This window comes from Rhinolophus sinicus, chromosome 5 (assembly GCF_057876585.1).
Source record: "Rhinolophus sinicus isolate RSI-liver-muscle chromosome 5, RSI-T2T, whole genome shotgun sequence".
Lineage (NCBI taxonomy): Eukaryota > Metazoa > Chordata > Mammalia > Chiroptera > Rhinolophidae > Rhinolophus > Rhinolophus sinicus.
This window is the reverse complement of record NC_142505.1, coordinates 17,672,901-17,686,654: the sequence shown is the minus strand read 5'-3', so window position 1 is coordinate 17,686,654 and position 13,754 is coordinate 17,672,901. Positions and strand designations below refer to the sequence as shown.

The following is a 13,754-nucleotide window of genomic DNA, read 5'->3' as shown; positions in this document are numbered from 1 at the left end:
AGGTATTAGTTTATTTTAAAAAATATACACATAGAAAAAATGAACACTGATTATCTCTAAGTGGAGGGATCATGCTTATTTTCATTTTCTCTGTCAATTTTTTTTTTCTCTCTCTGGCAAGAAACATGTAATACTTCTATAATTTAAAATAGTGATTTCCAATTTCGAGATGAAAGTGTTTTAGACATAATTTCTTTTAGTTCTTTTAATCCTATGAAATATGAAAGAATCTCAATTAACAGGTCAGGAAGCTGTAATGTGCCAACAATCCCCCAGCTCCAAATGGTAGAAAGGTGCCTCTAGGTAAAGACTCCAGCAAACCTAAGCTGCCTTGGTCCTTTTCACCAGGTTTTAACTACTGCAACATGTTCCCTTGGTCCACAGCCCACACTGTTCTCCTCCCCACACTACTTAGCAAAATTTTACTCACATACCACCTTTTCCACAATATCTTATGTGATCTTTTAACCAATTATTTCATACTGATATATTCGATTTTTACTACAGGAGTTTATAAGCTCCCAGCAGGCAGGGACCGAATCTTAGTCCTGTTTTCCCCAGATGACTCGGCAAGGCATTTTAAGCACAGCACATTCTAATAAATGTTTAATGAACAAATGAATAAAGAGGTCTTTCTAACAGCCACTGGCCTGACTTTACAAATAATGTCCAAAAGGTTAGCTCATGGTCACTCACTTATTAATAACAGAGTCCCATGCTAAACTTGGGTCCTTTCTTTTTCCTAACTCAAGGTTCTCCTCAGTTTTGCATTTTCAAAGTGCTTTTGCTGACATTTTCTCTCACGTTGATGTCACACCAGCTGAATTACCAGTCTACCAGCCTGTATCTGTGTTTTTTCCAGCTCTGCTTCTGTTTTTGACAGTAGCACTGGGGGAAATACATGAATTCCTCTTAACACTTGTTGAACCTATGTTCAGACTATACCTCTAGCGGGAATAACAATGATACTTTAAGTAAAAGCCGGTCATCATTCATCCAACATTTACTGAACACATACTATGTGCCAAACATCATATACCATTAACCAAAAACCTCTTATTAACTAGTCTCTATGCTTATTAATAAAATTGATGCCCATAATAACCTAAATCAGGGGTCCACAAACATTAGCCCACAGGCCAAATCTAGTCTGCTTTTGTAAATAAAGCTTTCATAATAAAGTTTCATTAACACTGCCACACCCATTCATTTACATTTTGTGTATTGTCTATGGCTGTTTTGGAGCTACAAGGGCAGAGCTGAGTAGTTACAACAGAGACCAGGTGGTTCACAAAGCCTAAATTATTTAGTATCTGGCCCTTTACATAAAAGGCCAATGACCCTGACCATTATAAAATACCAATATGCCATTGGACTCTCAAAACATTTTATATTTGGTATATTTTTAGTAGTAGTAATATGTAAAATCCAACAAATAATTTTGTTAATCCTTTGAAAATTACCAATCCAGCATCATATATGTAGTAACACACTAATCCTGGCATCACATTCCCACAACCAATCATGCCATAAAACTGTATTAACATATTTTTCCTGATAAAAATCTGTTTCCAACAAGTCATGGAATCTTGATGGTCTTTAATCCGTTTCTCACAAGATTAATAGTTTCAAACTGAACAATCTCATTATTTTCAGTGTCAGCTCTCACATAGAAAACCATCCATTTCCTTGACTAGTCACTTCTCTGAACAGATTTCTAGTTCCACTGTGTACATCTTGAGGTTTCCGACTTGCATATTCATTTTTACATTCAAGCATAATAGTAGCTAGTTTTGTTCCTGAATAAGAAAGAAGACTGTTTCAAACATACTTTCTGATGATGCTCAGCATTATGTGGGATTTTTTTGTTGTTGTTTTTTTTTTGGCTGCATAGCATCCTGGACTAGTGCCTTCAGAGAGAAATAGAGACTCTAGATTTCTTCCCTGGGTGGAATCAAACAGCTCACATCTACAAGGAAATACTTTATTAATTTAAACCCAATTACAATACGTCTTCAAAACATTTCTTTAAAAATATTTAATATCTCAGAAGCTTTAGAATTAAAAAAAATACATAGATTGTCACATAGGACTTTAGCAACCACTAAATCCTAATATCTTAATTTGCAGATGAGAAAGATGAGGCTTACATGACTCACCAAAGTGCCAACCAGTTTTCATTAATTCACGCTGGTCTCAAATCAGAAAGTCATAACAATGTCCTATCTATAAACCAGGCACTATACTGGGGGCCAAGTCTATTTAAGTATCTTAGTAGACAATGAATTCAATTAATCTAAATCAGAGATTTTTTGTAATGAAACAGATACATTAGGAGAATCAGATAACATTCTTTAATAACCGCTAAATACCTTCTTACTTTTCCTACAAAGAAAGCTCTCTTTTCCTCTAGGGAGACAGTCCAGTGGATAGGTTAAGAATGATGACTCTGGGGCCAGGCTACACAATTTAGAATTCTTATGTTGCTTCTTTTGGGCTGTGTAACCCTTTGGAAATTTACTTAACAGCTCTGTGTGCATTTCCTGATGTTTAAGAGGATAAAAAGAGTACGTAAACAATTTTACATGACCAGTACAAGTAAGTGTTCTATAAATATTATTATTTTCCTTAGGGAGTTTTCTTATCAAAACATGGGAAAGAAACCGAGATATGGAGAAAGTGTCCTTAAAAGCACCCATTAAAATATAATTGCAATTATTGTAGTAAAATTGATTAAATATAAATAGTAAAGAAGAAAAAATAGTTCCTAAAAGGACAATTTATGAGTTAAATCCTATTTAAAATACATGCACACCTACAAACACACACGTTTTGCCTTTAAAATTAAAAATAAGCTTTAGTAAAGCTCATGCCCAAAATCTTTCAAGAAAGAGAACAGTTAAACACTAATGTCCTAGTGTTTTTGGGTTTCGCTAGAGGTCAGGCCTAGTAGTTAAATGAGTGCTTAAACTCAAGTGCCATGGTCACAGTGGTGTCCCTCGATAAGCTACATCCTAGAATTCCAACAAATATTTGGATTTTACTTTAAAATAATTATTAGTACTTTCAGTCAAAGATGGCCTTTTAAAAAAATTGTGCAGTAGGAAGAGAGTACATAGAACTCTCTCCCTTGCAGGAACTTCTATCAAGTTGAAAAGCCATGCCAAAGTCACAGAACATAGGATCTTTATAGCAGTGTAACCTTCGAAACTCACTTAAAAGGTCTCTGAAATTCATTACCTCATCCAACAGTTGGTGCTAACATCTATCTCCCAGATTTGGGGAGGGGGAAACAGAAGTAAACTAAGATTTATATGAAAAGGCTTTGAGAATGGCTGACCGACTGCTGGTCCTAACCTTTTTCTTCCACAAGCAATGGGAAAAGAGGCCACGTAGCAAGCTAAGGTTAAACTGCAATCTGTGTCTACGGTACATTAAGCTTTGCTCATCACTCCTATTCTAGGTTATTTCTGGAAATATAAAACCTTGTTCAAGTCTCGTATTTGTTTTTTTTAAATATGGAACTCCAGAGATCACCATAATTCATGAAAGGCATATTAAGGTAAGCATCCTCCTGCCTCACAGCTTCAAACTCCTAACAAAGAAAACCACAATCACTATTTATATATTTATTCCCTCAATCAGCATAAACTGAATGCTGCCACATGATGGTTAAATGTCTTTAAGAAATCTATAGAGCTTTTTTAGAAAATTAATCCTATTTATGTAATCAGTATAAAAATCTGTTATTGCTTCTTAGAAAGCTGAAAGGGACTTTGATGAAAATCCCCAATAGTACTCACATAAAAATTTTTAATTTCAAGCTCATATAACTTGACACTAGATGGAGCTTTATGAATTATAAAGCTCATAAAAAAAGGAAATTTAATCGATTCTAAGTATGGAGGGATGGAAGACTCTGGGGCTTCTAAGTACTCTCAGTCACATGAACTGACCCAGTGTCAAAAGCAGATTTTAAAAAAAGCATGGTGCAACGTCAGTGCAAATTAGAATCAGCAAGAAATGGACAAAACTGTCGCTTTTGTTTCACTACACACCGAACCATCTAAGTAGCATAATAACTAATGATAGGAATAATTGGGAGGAACTTATAAAATGAAAACAAAATTCAGGAATCTTATCTTTACAATGGCAATGTTTGAAAAGAAGCTTTATTTAACTTAAAGTAATTAAAATATTCACTTCAATGAGATCATATTGTCTTAGGTTCATTTTAGTTTAGTAATTAACACTCATTTGTTTAAATTAGTAAATTTCAAACATTTTCTGGAATTGTTTTGCTTTTGGATCCTAATCTATCTTTGCCCTGTAAGTATCAGTTATGTAGGCACTAATTCACTTTTGAAAAAGAAAGTTCTGATCAAATGTTTTCTCATCTAGTTAAGACAAATCCATCATAAAAATTCACTGTGCTATCACTTTATAAACATTATGTAATTCAGTCCTCCCCATAAACCTAAAAGGTAGGCATTATACTTCTATAACATCCATCTTAAAGATGAAGAAACTATAGGTGTCAAGGAATTTGCTTCAGATCACTGGGTTAGTATGTGATAGGGCCATGGCTGAACCCAGGTTAATTTGCAGTAGGTATTTTCAATCACATTAAAAAAAAAAAAGGTAAAAACCAATTTTTCAACTAGCTCCATGTGATTTTAACGAACATCAAGAATTATATTCTAGATTGGCAGCAGTCCATGAAAAATAAGTAATTTGTTTCTATCTAAACATGCCTATTAAAAGCAGACCCTGTCAAGTAAATGACTTATTTCCTTTCCTGTATTTACATGTACATAACAAAAAGTCGAGACACCAATACCAAAGTTTTAAAATTAAACCATCATCTTATAAGCCAAACTGCAATATCTCATATTTAAAGAATATGGAAGAAATGTCTCCTGTAAATGACTCAGGGGCTAAACCAAGCCTGCAAAAATACGAACCTGTGAATTGTTCTCCCTTACTGTCCTCTATCCTCACTCCGTTTCAGTAAAGAAACAATATGCATAACTTCCAGAGAGCAGAGGGGATATAGAACAATCAGGAGAATTGAGATGTTAGACTATTTCTCCTTGTTATATCCATTTGGCCTAAGGGACTGCACTAGAAAGGTGTTCTGTTGCCCTTTACAAATTTCAGAATTATAAGTGATAGTTAAAAAGGCAGCTGCTACACAAGCCCATTATACGCGAAAAAGCTCAATCAAATATAAGAACATTTACCACGACTATCAGGTCTAACTTCTAGCTTCTATGTCAATTATACAAAGAGTCGGCTATTAAATATTAATGGCATACCATTTGCACTGGTGCTCTCGCAAAGAGCCTCCTGCTACCAATTTTTGCTATGAAAGAAAAACCCTCCTTATTTTCTAGGTAAACCTCAAGCCACTAGAATCACTCCGATGGGCTATCGCATTCTGTCCTTGCCAGAGGAGATTATCAGGGCCTCCCTACATCCAGGGGAGGAAAAAGGGCACTGGGGAGGACGCGTCCCTGCAGGTCCGGGGGCAGCAAGGGGTCCCAGTTCCCCTTCTCCCCCAGCTGTCAGAGACTATGCGGGCGGCGGGGCGGGGTCAGGCCCGGCAGTCCGCACAAAGCGGGCGGGCGAGCCGGCGGGCGGACCCGGACCCCGGCCGGGGTGGGGCCGGGCAGGGCGGAGCGAGGCGGGGGCCACTTACCCAGCAGCAGTACGTTCTTCCCCGCCGGGAGCTTGGAGCGCGAGCGGGTGGAGACCTCGCTGAGGATGCAGGACCTAACGGGGAGCAAAGCGCACGCTGAGGCCGGGGCCAGAGGCCGGAGCCGCCGCGCGGGAGGGATGGACACGGCCTCCGCGCAACTGGGCGGGGGCTGCCGAGAACGCAGTGCACTGGGGCAGACGCCGAGCTCCGGCGGGCACGGGATCCCGAGGCGTCCGCAGGGCCGGGAGCGCCAGCGGGGACCCAGGGAGGGGTGGGGTCATTACCAAAGGTTCTGCCCGTCCTCGTCGTCGCCTGCTGCAGCACCGCCGTTGCCCGACGTTAGTTCGTTGGCCAAGGGGCCCCCTGCGTAAGTCGAAGCTAATCCCGGCGGAGAAGAGCCGAAGGAGCTGACTCGCCCCACAGCCGCCATTTTGGTCGGGAATCACACCACTCCCGGCAAAGCTGAATGAGCTAGGCGGCAGCGGTGGCGTTGGCGGCGGTGGGGACCCGGATATGGAGCGTTCGGCGCACGGGAGCGGGGCGGGGTTTGCGGGGGCGTAGCCCTGGGCGCTGCAGGGACTGACGGAGCCGGAGAGGACAGACTGCGCGTGCGCTACAGGCTGCCCGGCGCGGAGGGGATGCGCGTGCGCGGGTTCCTGGGTAGGTCGATCTGCTGCAACCCCAGTTGGGTTGAGCTCAGCGTGTTGAAGCGCTTCCCACCACGCCATCCGCCACCCTGGCCTGCAGCAGGGCGAGCAGGGTGTGTCAGGTGAACAGTTCTCCCTCCTGCTCTCAGTCGGGTCCACAAGCACTGTAGCTGGCGTGGAATTCTTGCACTGTCATTGCCGTCCCACCGTTCAGGCTAAGCGCGGGTCTCCCGCCTACACTGGCGTTTCACTGGCGCCTAGATGGAAATAGGGAGCTCCGCTGCAAAATAGGCCGTGTACAGCCTGGGTCTGGAGTGTTACTGTGGTCCCCGATTTCTGGGCTTTCTTTTTTTCATTATCAGGTGGCGACATGTTTCTCAAACTTTTGTCCCACATCAGGTGCATGTTCCCCGAGCCCCTAAGCAGCTGCGTGACGGGGCTTGCTTTAATGTTTTGTTTGAGATGCTTTGTGTGAGATTTGAAAAGACCCTCCAGGTGAATCATCTGTCCATCCAGTCAGCAGATGTTTTTATTCAACAATGGCAGGCACAGTTGGTACTGAGAATAAACAGGTGGAAAATAACCTGAAATAACCCGACAATAACTCCCTTTCTATCAGAACCGTACTGGTTATATTTTGAATGTCTGAGACCCATGTCCAGAAAGACTTGACGGGTTTTAAGGCTCTATCCTATTATACCTTGAAAAGCAGTTGCTTAAAATAGTCTGGCCTTTGTACGTTATACTAGCTATCATCTTGTATTTGAAGGTCACTTGCTTATATATGACCTCATCAATGTCGTTAGGCTAGTAAAAAAATCCACAGCTAAAGACTGTATTTGCTATACATTAACAATGCAGTTAGAAGCCTAAAAGGCTTTGGAGGCTGGCAAATCTGAGTTTAGAATTAGTTCTATCAGTTTACTGGCTATGTAACCTAAGACAATTTCCTTAACCTCTGAGTCTCAGTTAACTTATCTGTAAAATGGGGATAAAAGGACCCAGCATTATGAAGATTAAATGGGACGACTGATGTAAAATGGCTTAGAACAGTGACTGACAAATCTTTAGTGCTTGATGTGTTTATTATGTGTCTATATGTTTTTTCCTTTACCTTTCAAACCATTAATAACTGACCACCCCCGGAAATTGATGGGCCTATTGAACTCATGCAGCTAAAACTATTCATTTGTTTGTTTGTTTGTATGATTAGGAAAGGAAACCAGAACCCTGCCTTGGGATCCCAGGCTTTCTATGGTGACAAGCAGGACAGGGACTCCCAAGAGAATCTGGGACTTTAAATCACTGCTGTAAAGGAGAACTGTAGACTGCACTTGTACCTCTGAGTTGATTCACTCTCTATACTTTATTCCCTCAGTCATCTTTTTACCTCAGAACGTTTTTGCCTCCATTTTGTTTATATACAGAGTTGTCAGTTCTGTGTCATATATACTTAGTCTTGGAAGTATTCGTTTTATAATAGTGTCAAGCCTCTAATACTGCATTACTTCTAGATGCCCAACTATCCACTTATATTGCGGTCAAAGTTGTATTCCACGTGGTTTTATAATATCCCTGTCCAGCATTATTCCACTAAGATAGCTGACAAGAGGGGTCATTTATGAGTGCCTACGATGTGCCAGGCACTCTACATGGTATGAGTTACAATCTTTATACTTTGTAAGGGATCAGAAATTAAGTAATTTGTCCCAGGTCACAGCGGTCAGAGGTAGGTAAACTTAGATTTTTAACTTTCCACTGTGTCAGATGGCCTAGGTCAAATCATGTTAGAATAAATGTCCTGGCAACTTTCAGTACTGTTATGGTGAATACCTTCTATGGAAATCTCCGTGTAACAAAAATAGAGAACGTACGTATTATAAGGAAATCTATAAAAGGAAAACTCATCAGTCCCTTGGAATTTTTGTTACATAAATGCTATTTACAATTGAGCTATTTCCTACATTATGATTACTTTTCTTACTTGCCCAACTTTTTGTTACAACTAAAATGAACAACTTTCTTGGTTTTTATTTGTTTAGATTTCTATGTCCTTAACTCGAATTCAGTATCAAATTTTTATCCCAGTTGTGTAAAACTCCTCTTTCGGTATTCTAACAATTTTAAGATATTCTAACAACTTGAAGACATCGTGAAGAACTTTCTAGCCTGCGCCAATTTGAATTGGTTGTTCTGTATACCAAATACTCAGGTGTCATCCTGGGATCTCCTTTCACTATTGTTCTGGAGATTCCCTTTGCCGCATTCCTGTGTCATTTTCTTATTTCTTATTTTAGTGGAGAACATCCTCCGGTAGTTTAATAAGAAAAGCTGTATGGATACATTTTTGGAGACCTGTGTATCCAGTCAAGGTCAAGCCAGGAAAAAAATGGCATTCTTAAGGGAATGCTAGATGAAAACATAATGAAGCAACTATTTACAATGGTGTGAACAATATTAAGCAACAGCCAGAAGATTTAAGCCTGAAGGGGAAATAAGGAGTGTTTACTAGAATCCAGAGAGAGCTTCAACTATAGGAAAGGGTTGCCCAACAAGATCTGTGGCTTTCAGTAAAAGAACACAGGACTGACCTCTTTTTCTGCCCCTTGGTATCTTCCCAGTGTCTTACATTGGCCAAACCCAACCAAAAGCCAGAGGGCAAGAGAACTCTAGTGAAGGAGGCCATGCAGGTCTACCTCCCTGAGCTCAAAGGATAGAGAAGGGGGGAGAGTGGATCTGGAGGGGCAAACAGAAGATATCCAACACACCTTGTACCATTGAAAATGCATTTAGTCTATATTCATGTAGTGATAGTGTGGCTGGGTATAGAATTCTTAGGTTTCAAATTATCTTCCCTTAGATTTTTAAAGGCCCTAGAATCTGCTAGATTCTAGTGTTGCCATTGAGAAATCCAAAGCCATTCTGATTCCTAATCCTTTGTTGTTTGTTCTTTTTTTTCCTTTTCCTCCTTGGAGGCCTTAGAACTAACACAGATTTCCACTAACACAATTACTCCCACTCCAGCATCTAAACTATCATACCAGCTATCCTGCCAATTATCATAGAAGAATAATCCATAGTCTTATACTAAAGCAATCTTTCCATTTATGCACAAGATTGCATCTCCTCAATTCGAGGACATTGCTCCAACAATTCTTCCCCCTCTTTCTCTATATAATCATTTATTGATCTCCACTGGATCATTTCCATTAGCATAAAACATGCCATTTATTAATTCTCCTATCTTAAAAAAAAGTTTCTCTTTACCCTACTGCTTCACCAGCTACTGTTATATTTCTTTCCTCCCTTTAACAGCAAAACTCTTTAAAATAGCTGTTATTATGGCTATCTTCAATTCCTTTTTCCCCTTACCCTTATAACCCACTTCAATCAGACTTTTATCCCTATGACTCCACAGAAACTGCTTTTATCCTTGTTGTCAGTGACGTGCTTGTTGCTAAAGCCAATGGCAAATTCTCAATGCTTGTCTTTCTTGACCTATTAGCAGCACATGATACAGTTGATCACTTCTTTTGGAGAGCCTTTTTTACGTGGCTTCCCTGTCACCATGTTGTCTTTTTTTCTGCCTCACTAGCTGCTGCTCCTCAGTCTCCTTTACCATTTCCTCATTTTCCTGACCAATTAAAGTTAGAGAACTCCATGGTTCCGTCTTTGTTCCTCTTCTCTATCTACACTTACTCCCTTGGTGATTTCATCCAGTGCCATTGAATTCCATCTGTAGGATAAAAACTCCCAAATGTATCTCTCCAGCCCAGAGCTCCATCTGGAACTCCAGATTAATACATCCAACTGCTTATTCCACATCTCCACTTGGATATCTAAATAGCACATCTCAAACTCAACATGCTCCAAACTGAACTTCTGACCTTTCCCTGTAAAAGCTCCTCTACCCACGGCCTTTCCCACGAGGAAGCAACTCTTTGTTGCCTGAGTCTTTCTTGACTTCTCTGTTTCTCTCTCACCCCACATTGAATCCATTTGGAATCCTGTAGTCTCTGCCTTCAAAATATATCCACAATCCAATTTCTTATTCATCCACTGATACCACCTTGGTCTGAGCTGTCATCTCTTGCCTAAAAAAGGCTCTTCAACATGGCAGCTAGAGGAATCTTTTAAAAATTTAAGCCAGATTATGTCACTCCTCTATCCAAAACCTACAGTGGCTCTCCATTTTAATCAGATTAAAAGCCAAAGTTTTTACAATGACTGTATAGGATCTGATCCCATTGCCTCTTTGAATTTTTCTTCTCCACTCCCTCCCTAGTTTCTCACATCCAGCCACATTGCCCCACTGCTGTTCCTTAAACATACTGTGTATCCCTTTGTGTTAGCTCTTCCCTGTGCCTTGAAGGAGGTAATGAGCTGCCCAAGCCAATATCTTTTCCCAAATAGCCACTTTGCTAACTCCCTCTCCTTCTGCAATGTCTGCTTAGTTCTCAGCTTCTCGATAAGGTCTGCCCTGGCCACCGAACTTAACACTGCAGCTTGAACCTTCATCCCTGGAATTCCACATTCTTCTTACTTGACTTGCCTTTTGGTTTCCATAAATGTATTACCTTCTAACATAGTATAAAATTTACTTATTATTACTGTCTAATGTAATATAGAATTTACTTATTTATTAGAACTTAAGCTCTGTGAGGGCTTCACTAATGTACCCCAAGCACTTTGTGCCTGGGACACAGCAGACACTCACTAATGTTTTGTTAAAAAGTGTGAATGAATAAACAGATTTACTCCTTGTCACTGGGTTCTAAATTTCAGAATGATGTTTATGATGATGATGTGTTTGTTTTAAGAGGTAAAGTGGGTACAAAAAATGTCTTCACTCCAACACCTGAAATTAGGAGCTCTTGTTTAGGCTATTGTAACCATTTTTAAAATATAAATCCTTCTAAAATATATTACATATTCTCTTGCTGCTTTAACAGGTTATATGAATACAGATTTACCTTTAATTGGAGGCCCTGGGCTTCCTTAGGGTCATCAGCTATAGTACCCTGCTGTTCTATGGGGAAGTGCTTAGACCCTCCTGGGATGCCCCCGGGTGTCCCCCAGAGTCTCTTTCAGTTTTGTTTCTGTTTCAGCTGAGCCTCAAGGCCTGGAAGTGAGAAATGAGATATTAGCCAGAAGAGAGACAGCTCCTCCTCTCTCCAGCTTTCTGTCTCTCAGGAACTACACATCTCTTTTCTCTTTCGGTCAACCATCATCCCCTGCTTACTCAGCTTCCTGACGGCCACAGTGGGTACTTATTTATTTGAAGAAAGTGATCATTGGGCAGGTGCAAAAATGCTGCAGAAAACTGGTGTGGGAGGGGAAACTTCTGCAGGGCTGAGGTGGGAGATACAGACCGCTTCCTCTTTCTTTTGGGGGTACCTCCCTCTGTGTTTGAGAACTGGGACAAGGCAGCCACCCCTTGAGCTGATTCCTATTGTACCGCCTTCCCCAGGCTGCCTCTGACAGATTTTAAAATAAGACTTACTTCACCCACTGTGTGAAATGCTGGCAATCACAGTTGATATAAATGCCCGCTGAAAAGCCAAAACCAAAGAAACAGGCAATAAGTAAGGAGATGAGAGGACCTTTAAAGTTTGACTCCTGTAAGCAACTCAGGTAATAAAATAGTGTAGGGAAGAACTTCAGAAATTAAATAGTTCTCTCCCCTACACAATACATGACTTTTTTTTGTTTTGGTTTGGGGTTTTTTTGGTAACATCTTTGACATTTGAGACAAAAATTCTTATGTTAGAATTGGCAGAGTCCTTCCTTATAATTTCTCCCAGCAGGAGATCAAGGGATCCAATTAGAGGGAAAATAGACTCCCAGTGTTACATATGCATATTTTTGCTTTCCTTTTAGTCCTGTTTATCTTATTCTAAATACCTCCTTAGAGTGAATGGAATGATGGGTATCTAACTGATTTCTAGTCACCAGTCCCTCTAATTATAGACCTAACTTCTCTCCTACTCCTCACCTAAGATTTTTATCAGATGAGCCCTTACAGAACTTCATAATCTTAGACAAGAAAAAAGAAAAAAAGATGGGGAAATACCTGACAGAAGAAGAAAGCAATAGACTTTCTTGGTGGGTGTTTTTTGTTTGTTTGTTTGTTTGTTTGTTTGTTTTTCTAAATAGAAAACACTAGAAAGAGAATCTTCTCTATTTGGAAGTCTAAAATGAAATCCACCCCTCCTCCTTCTTAAAAAAATCAATGCCTGTGTATGCATGTGTGTTTTCGTGTGCTAGCATACTTTAGGATTTAATTTTACTAAGAAAATTATTTGCTTAAAAATGTATCATTGAAAAATAATCCCCTCTGAATATTTTTAAAGTCCTAGCTAAAGTAATAATTAGAATTGTCTTTTCATTTTAGACTGAGCTGCTCACCACACTATAAATAATTCATTTCTGAAAATAGGTGATGAATGTAAGGGTAGCAACCTATAAGTCAATTCACATTCACAATAGCTTGAATAGACAACCAATGAAATGCACAGGGAAAACAAGAGACTATCTTTTAGGCTAGAAGGATATTTATTCTTCATCTAAGTGTTTTGATTATCTACTTACACATTTTTAAATACAGAATAGATAGAATTTTTAGAATGGTTAGTGTCATCATTATTTTAATCTGTTCTTTACTACTGAAAAGAAGAAAAAGATTCAAATAGTGTTAACTGGATATTTATTGCATATATTTTGGAGGATGTCATTTCCTTGTAATCAAATACTCTGAAGTTCAAGTCCATTACCTTTTTTAAAAATAGTGATATTAATGCAGCTTCTTAGATTTCCAGTTACACTCTGCCACCTACTCACTTCCTAAAGGAGATGATATCTAATAACTGACTTTATAGATTGAAATCTGACAACACTCAGTCATAAAAGTCATTAACTTTTTCTGCTTTTGGGGCTTTGTGTAAGGCAAAATGGAAAAAATATGAAATTCTCTGGTATTTTTAGAAATGTGCTGCTCTTTGTAGCTGCAGGATACTTCATATTTATAACAATTTAGTCTACTTTAGTCTAGAGTTAATTATGGTTTCATATTGCTTTTACTAGAAGTAAGTTGAGAATTATAACTATTATATTGCTATAATATACCAACAAAAACATTAGGTATGTTTCTTTTTTACCCCCAGATAGGAAAGAGGACAAAAGAGTTGCCCAGCGGGAAATTTCTTATAAGCAAAATGATTCAGTTATTTTACACCATGTAAAATAAAAGAGTTGTTTGTTTGAAGGGGTTTAAGGAGATTCTAATCATCCTAGACGTTTTACTACTAGGAAACTTAAAGTCATAGTTGCCTAGTAATGTAAAAATGAAATTGAGAAGCAGAATGTCCTTTCCGATCCTTCCTCAGAAAATCTCGGGATTGTTTTGA

At 39.4% G+C, this 13,754-nt stretch overlaps 1 protein-coding gene and 1 long non-coding RNA gene across 4 annotated transcripts in view; one reads left to right on the top strand and one right to left on the bottom strand.

Annotated features, from left to right (window-relative positions):
- DYNC1LI1 (dynein cytoplasmic 1 light intermediate chain 1) overlaps positions 1 to 6,247 on the bottom strand; it is a 30,040-nt gene extending 23,793 nt beyond the window's left edge. The window contains exons 1-2 of one of the 2 annotated variants that reach the window (XM_019727737.3): positions 5,986 to 6,247; positions 5,702 to 5,775 (exon numbers count right to left, since the gene is read on the bottom strand). In XM_019727737.3, coding sequence (XP_019583296.1) covers positions 5,702 to 5,775; positions 5,986 to 6,131 — 220 coding nt within the window. In that variant the 5' untranslated portion in view covers positions 6,132 to 6,247. The remainder of the gene's footprint in view (positions 1 to 5,701; positions 5,776 to 5,985) is intronic. The other variant, XM_019727738.3, reaches the window with a different exon arrangement.
- LOC141567182 (uncharacterized) overlaps positions 6,242 to 13,754 on the top strand; it is a 51,605-nt gene continuing 44,092 nt past the window's right edge. For both annotated transcript variants that reach the window (XR_012489626.2, XR_016021280.1), the window contains exon 1: positions 6,242 to 6,361. This is a non-coding gene — a long non-coding RNA (uncharacterized LOC141567182). The remainder of the gene's footprint in view (positions 6,362 to 13,754) is intronic.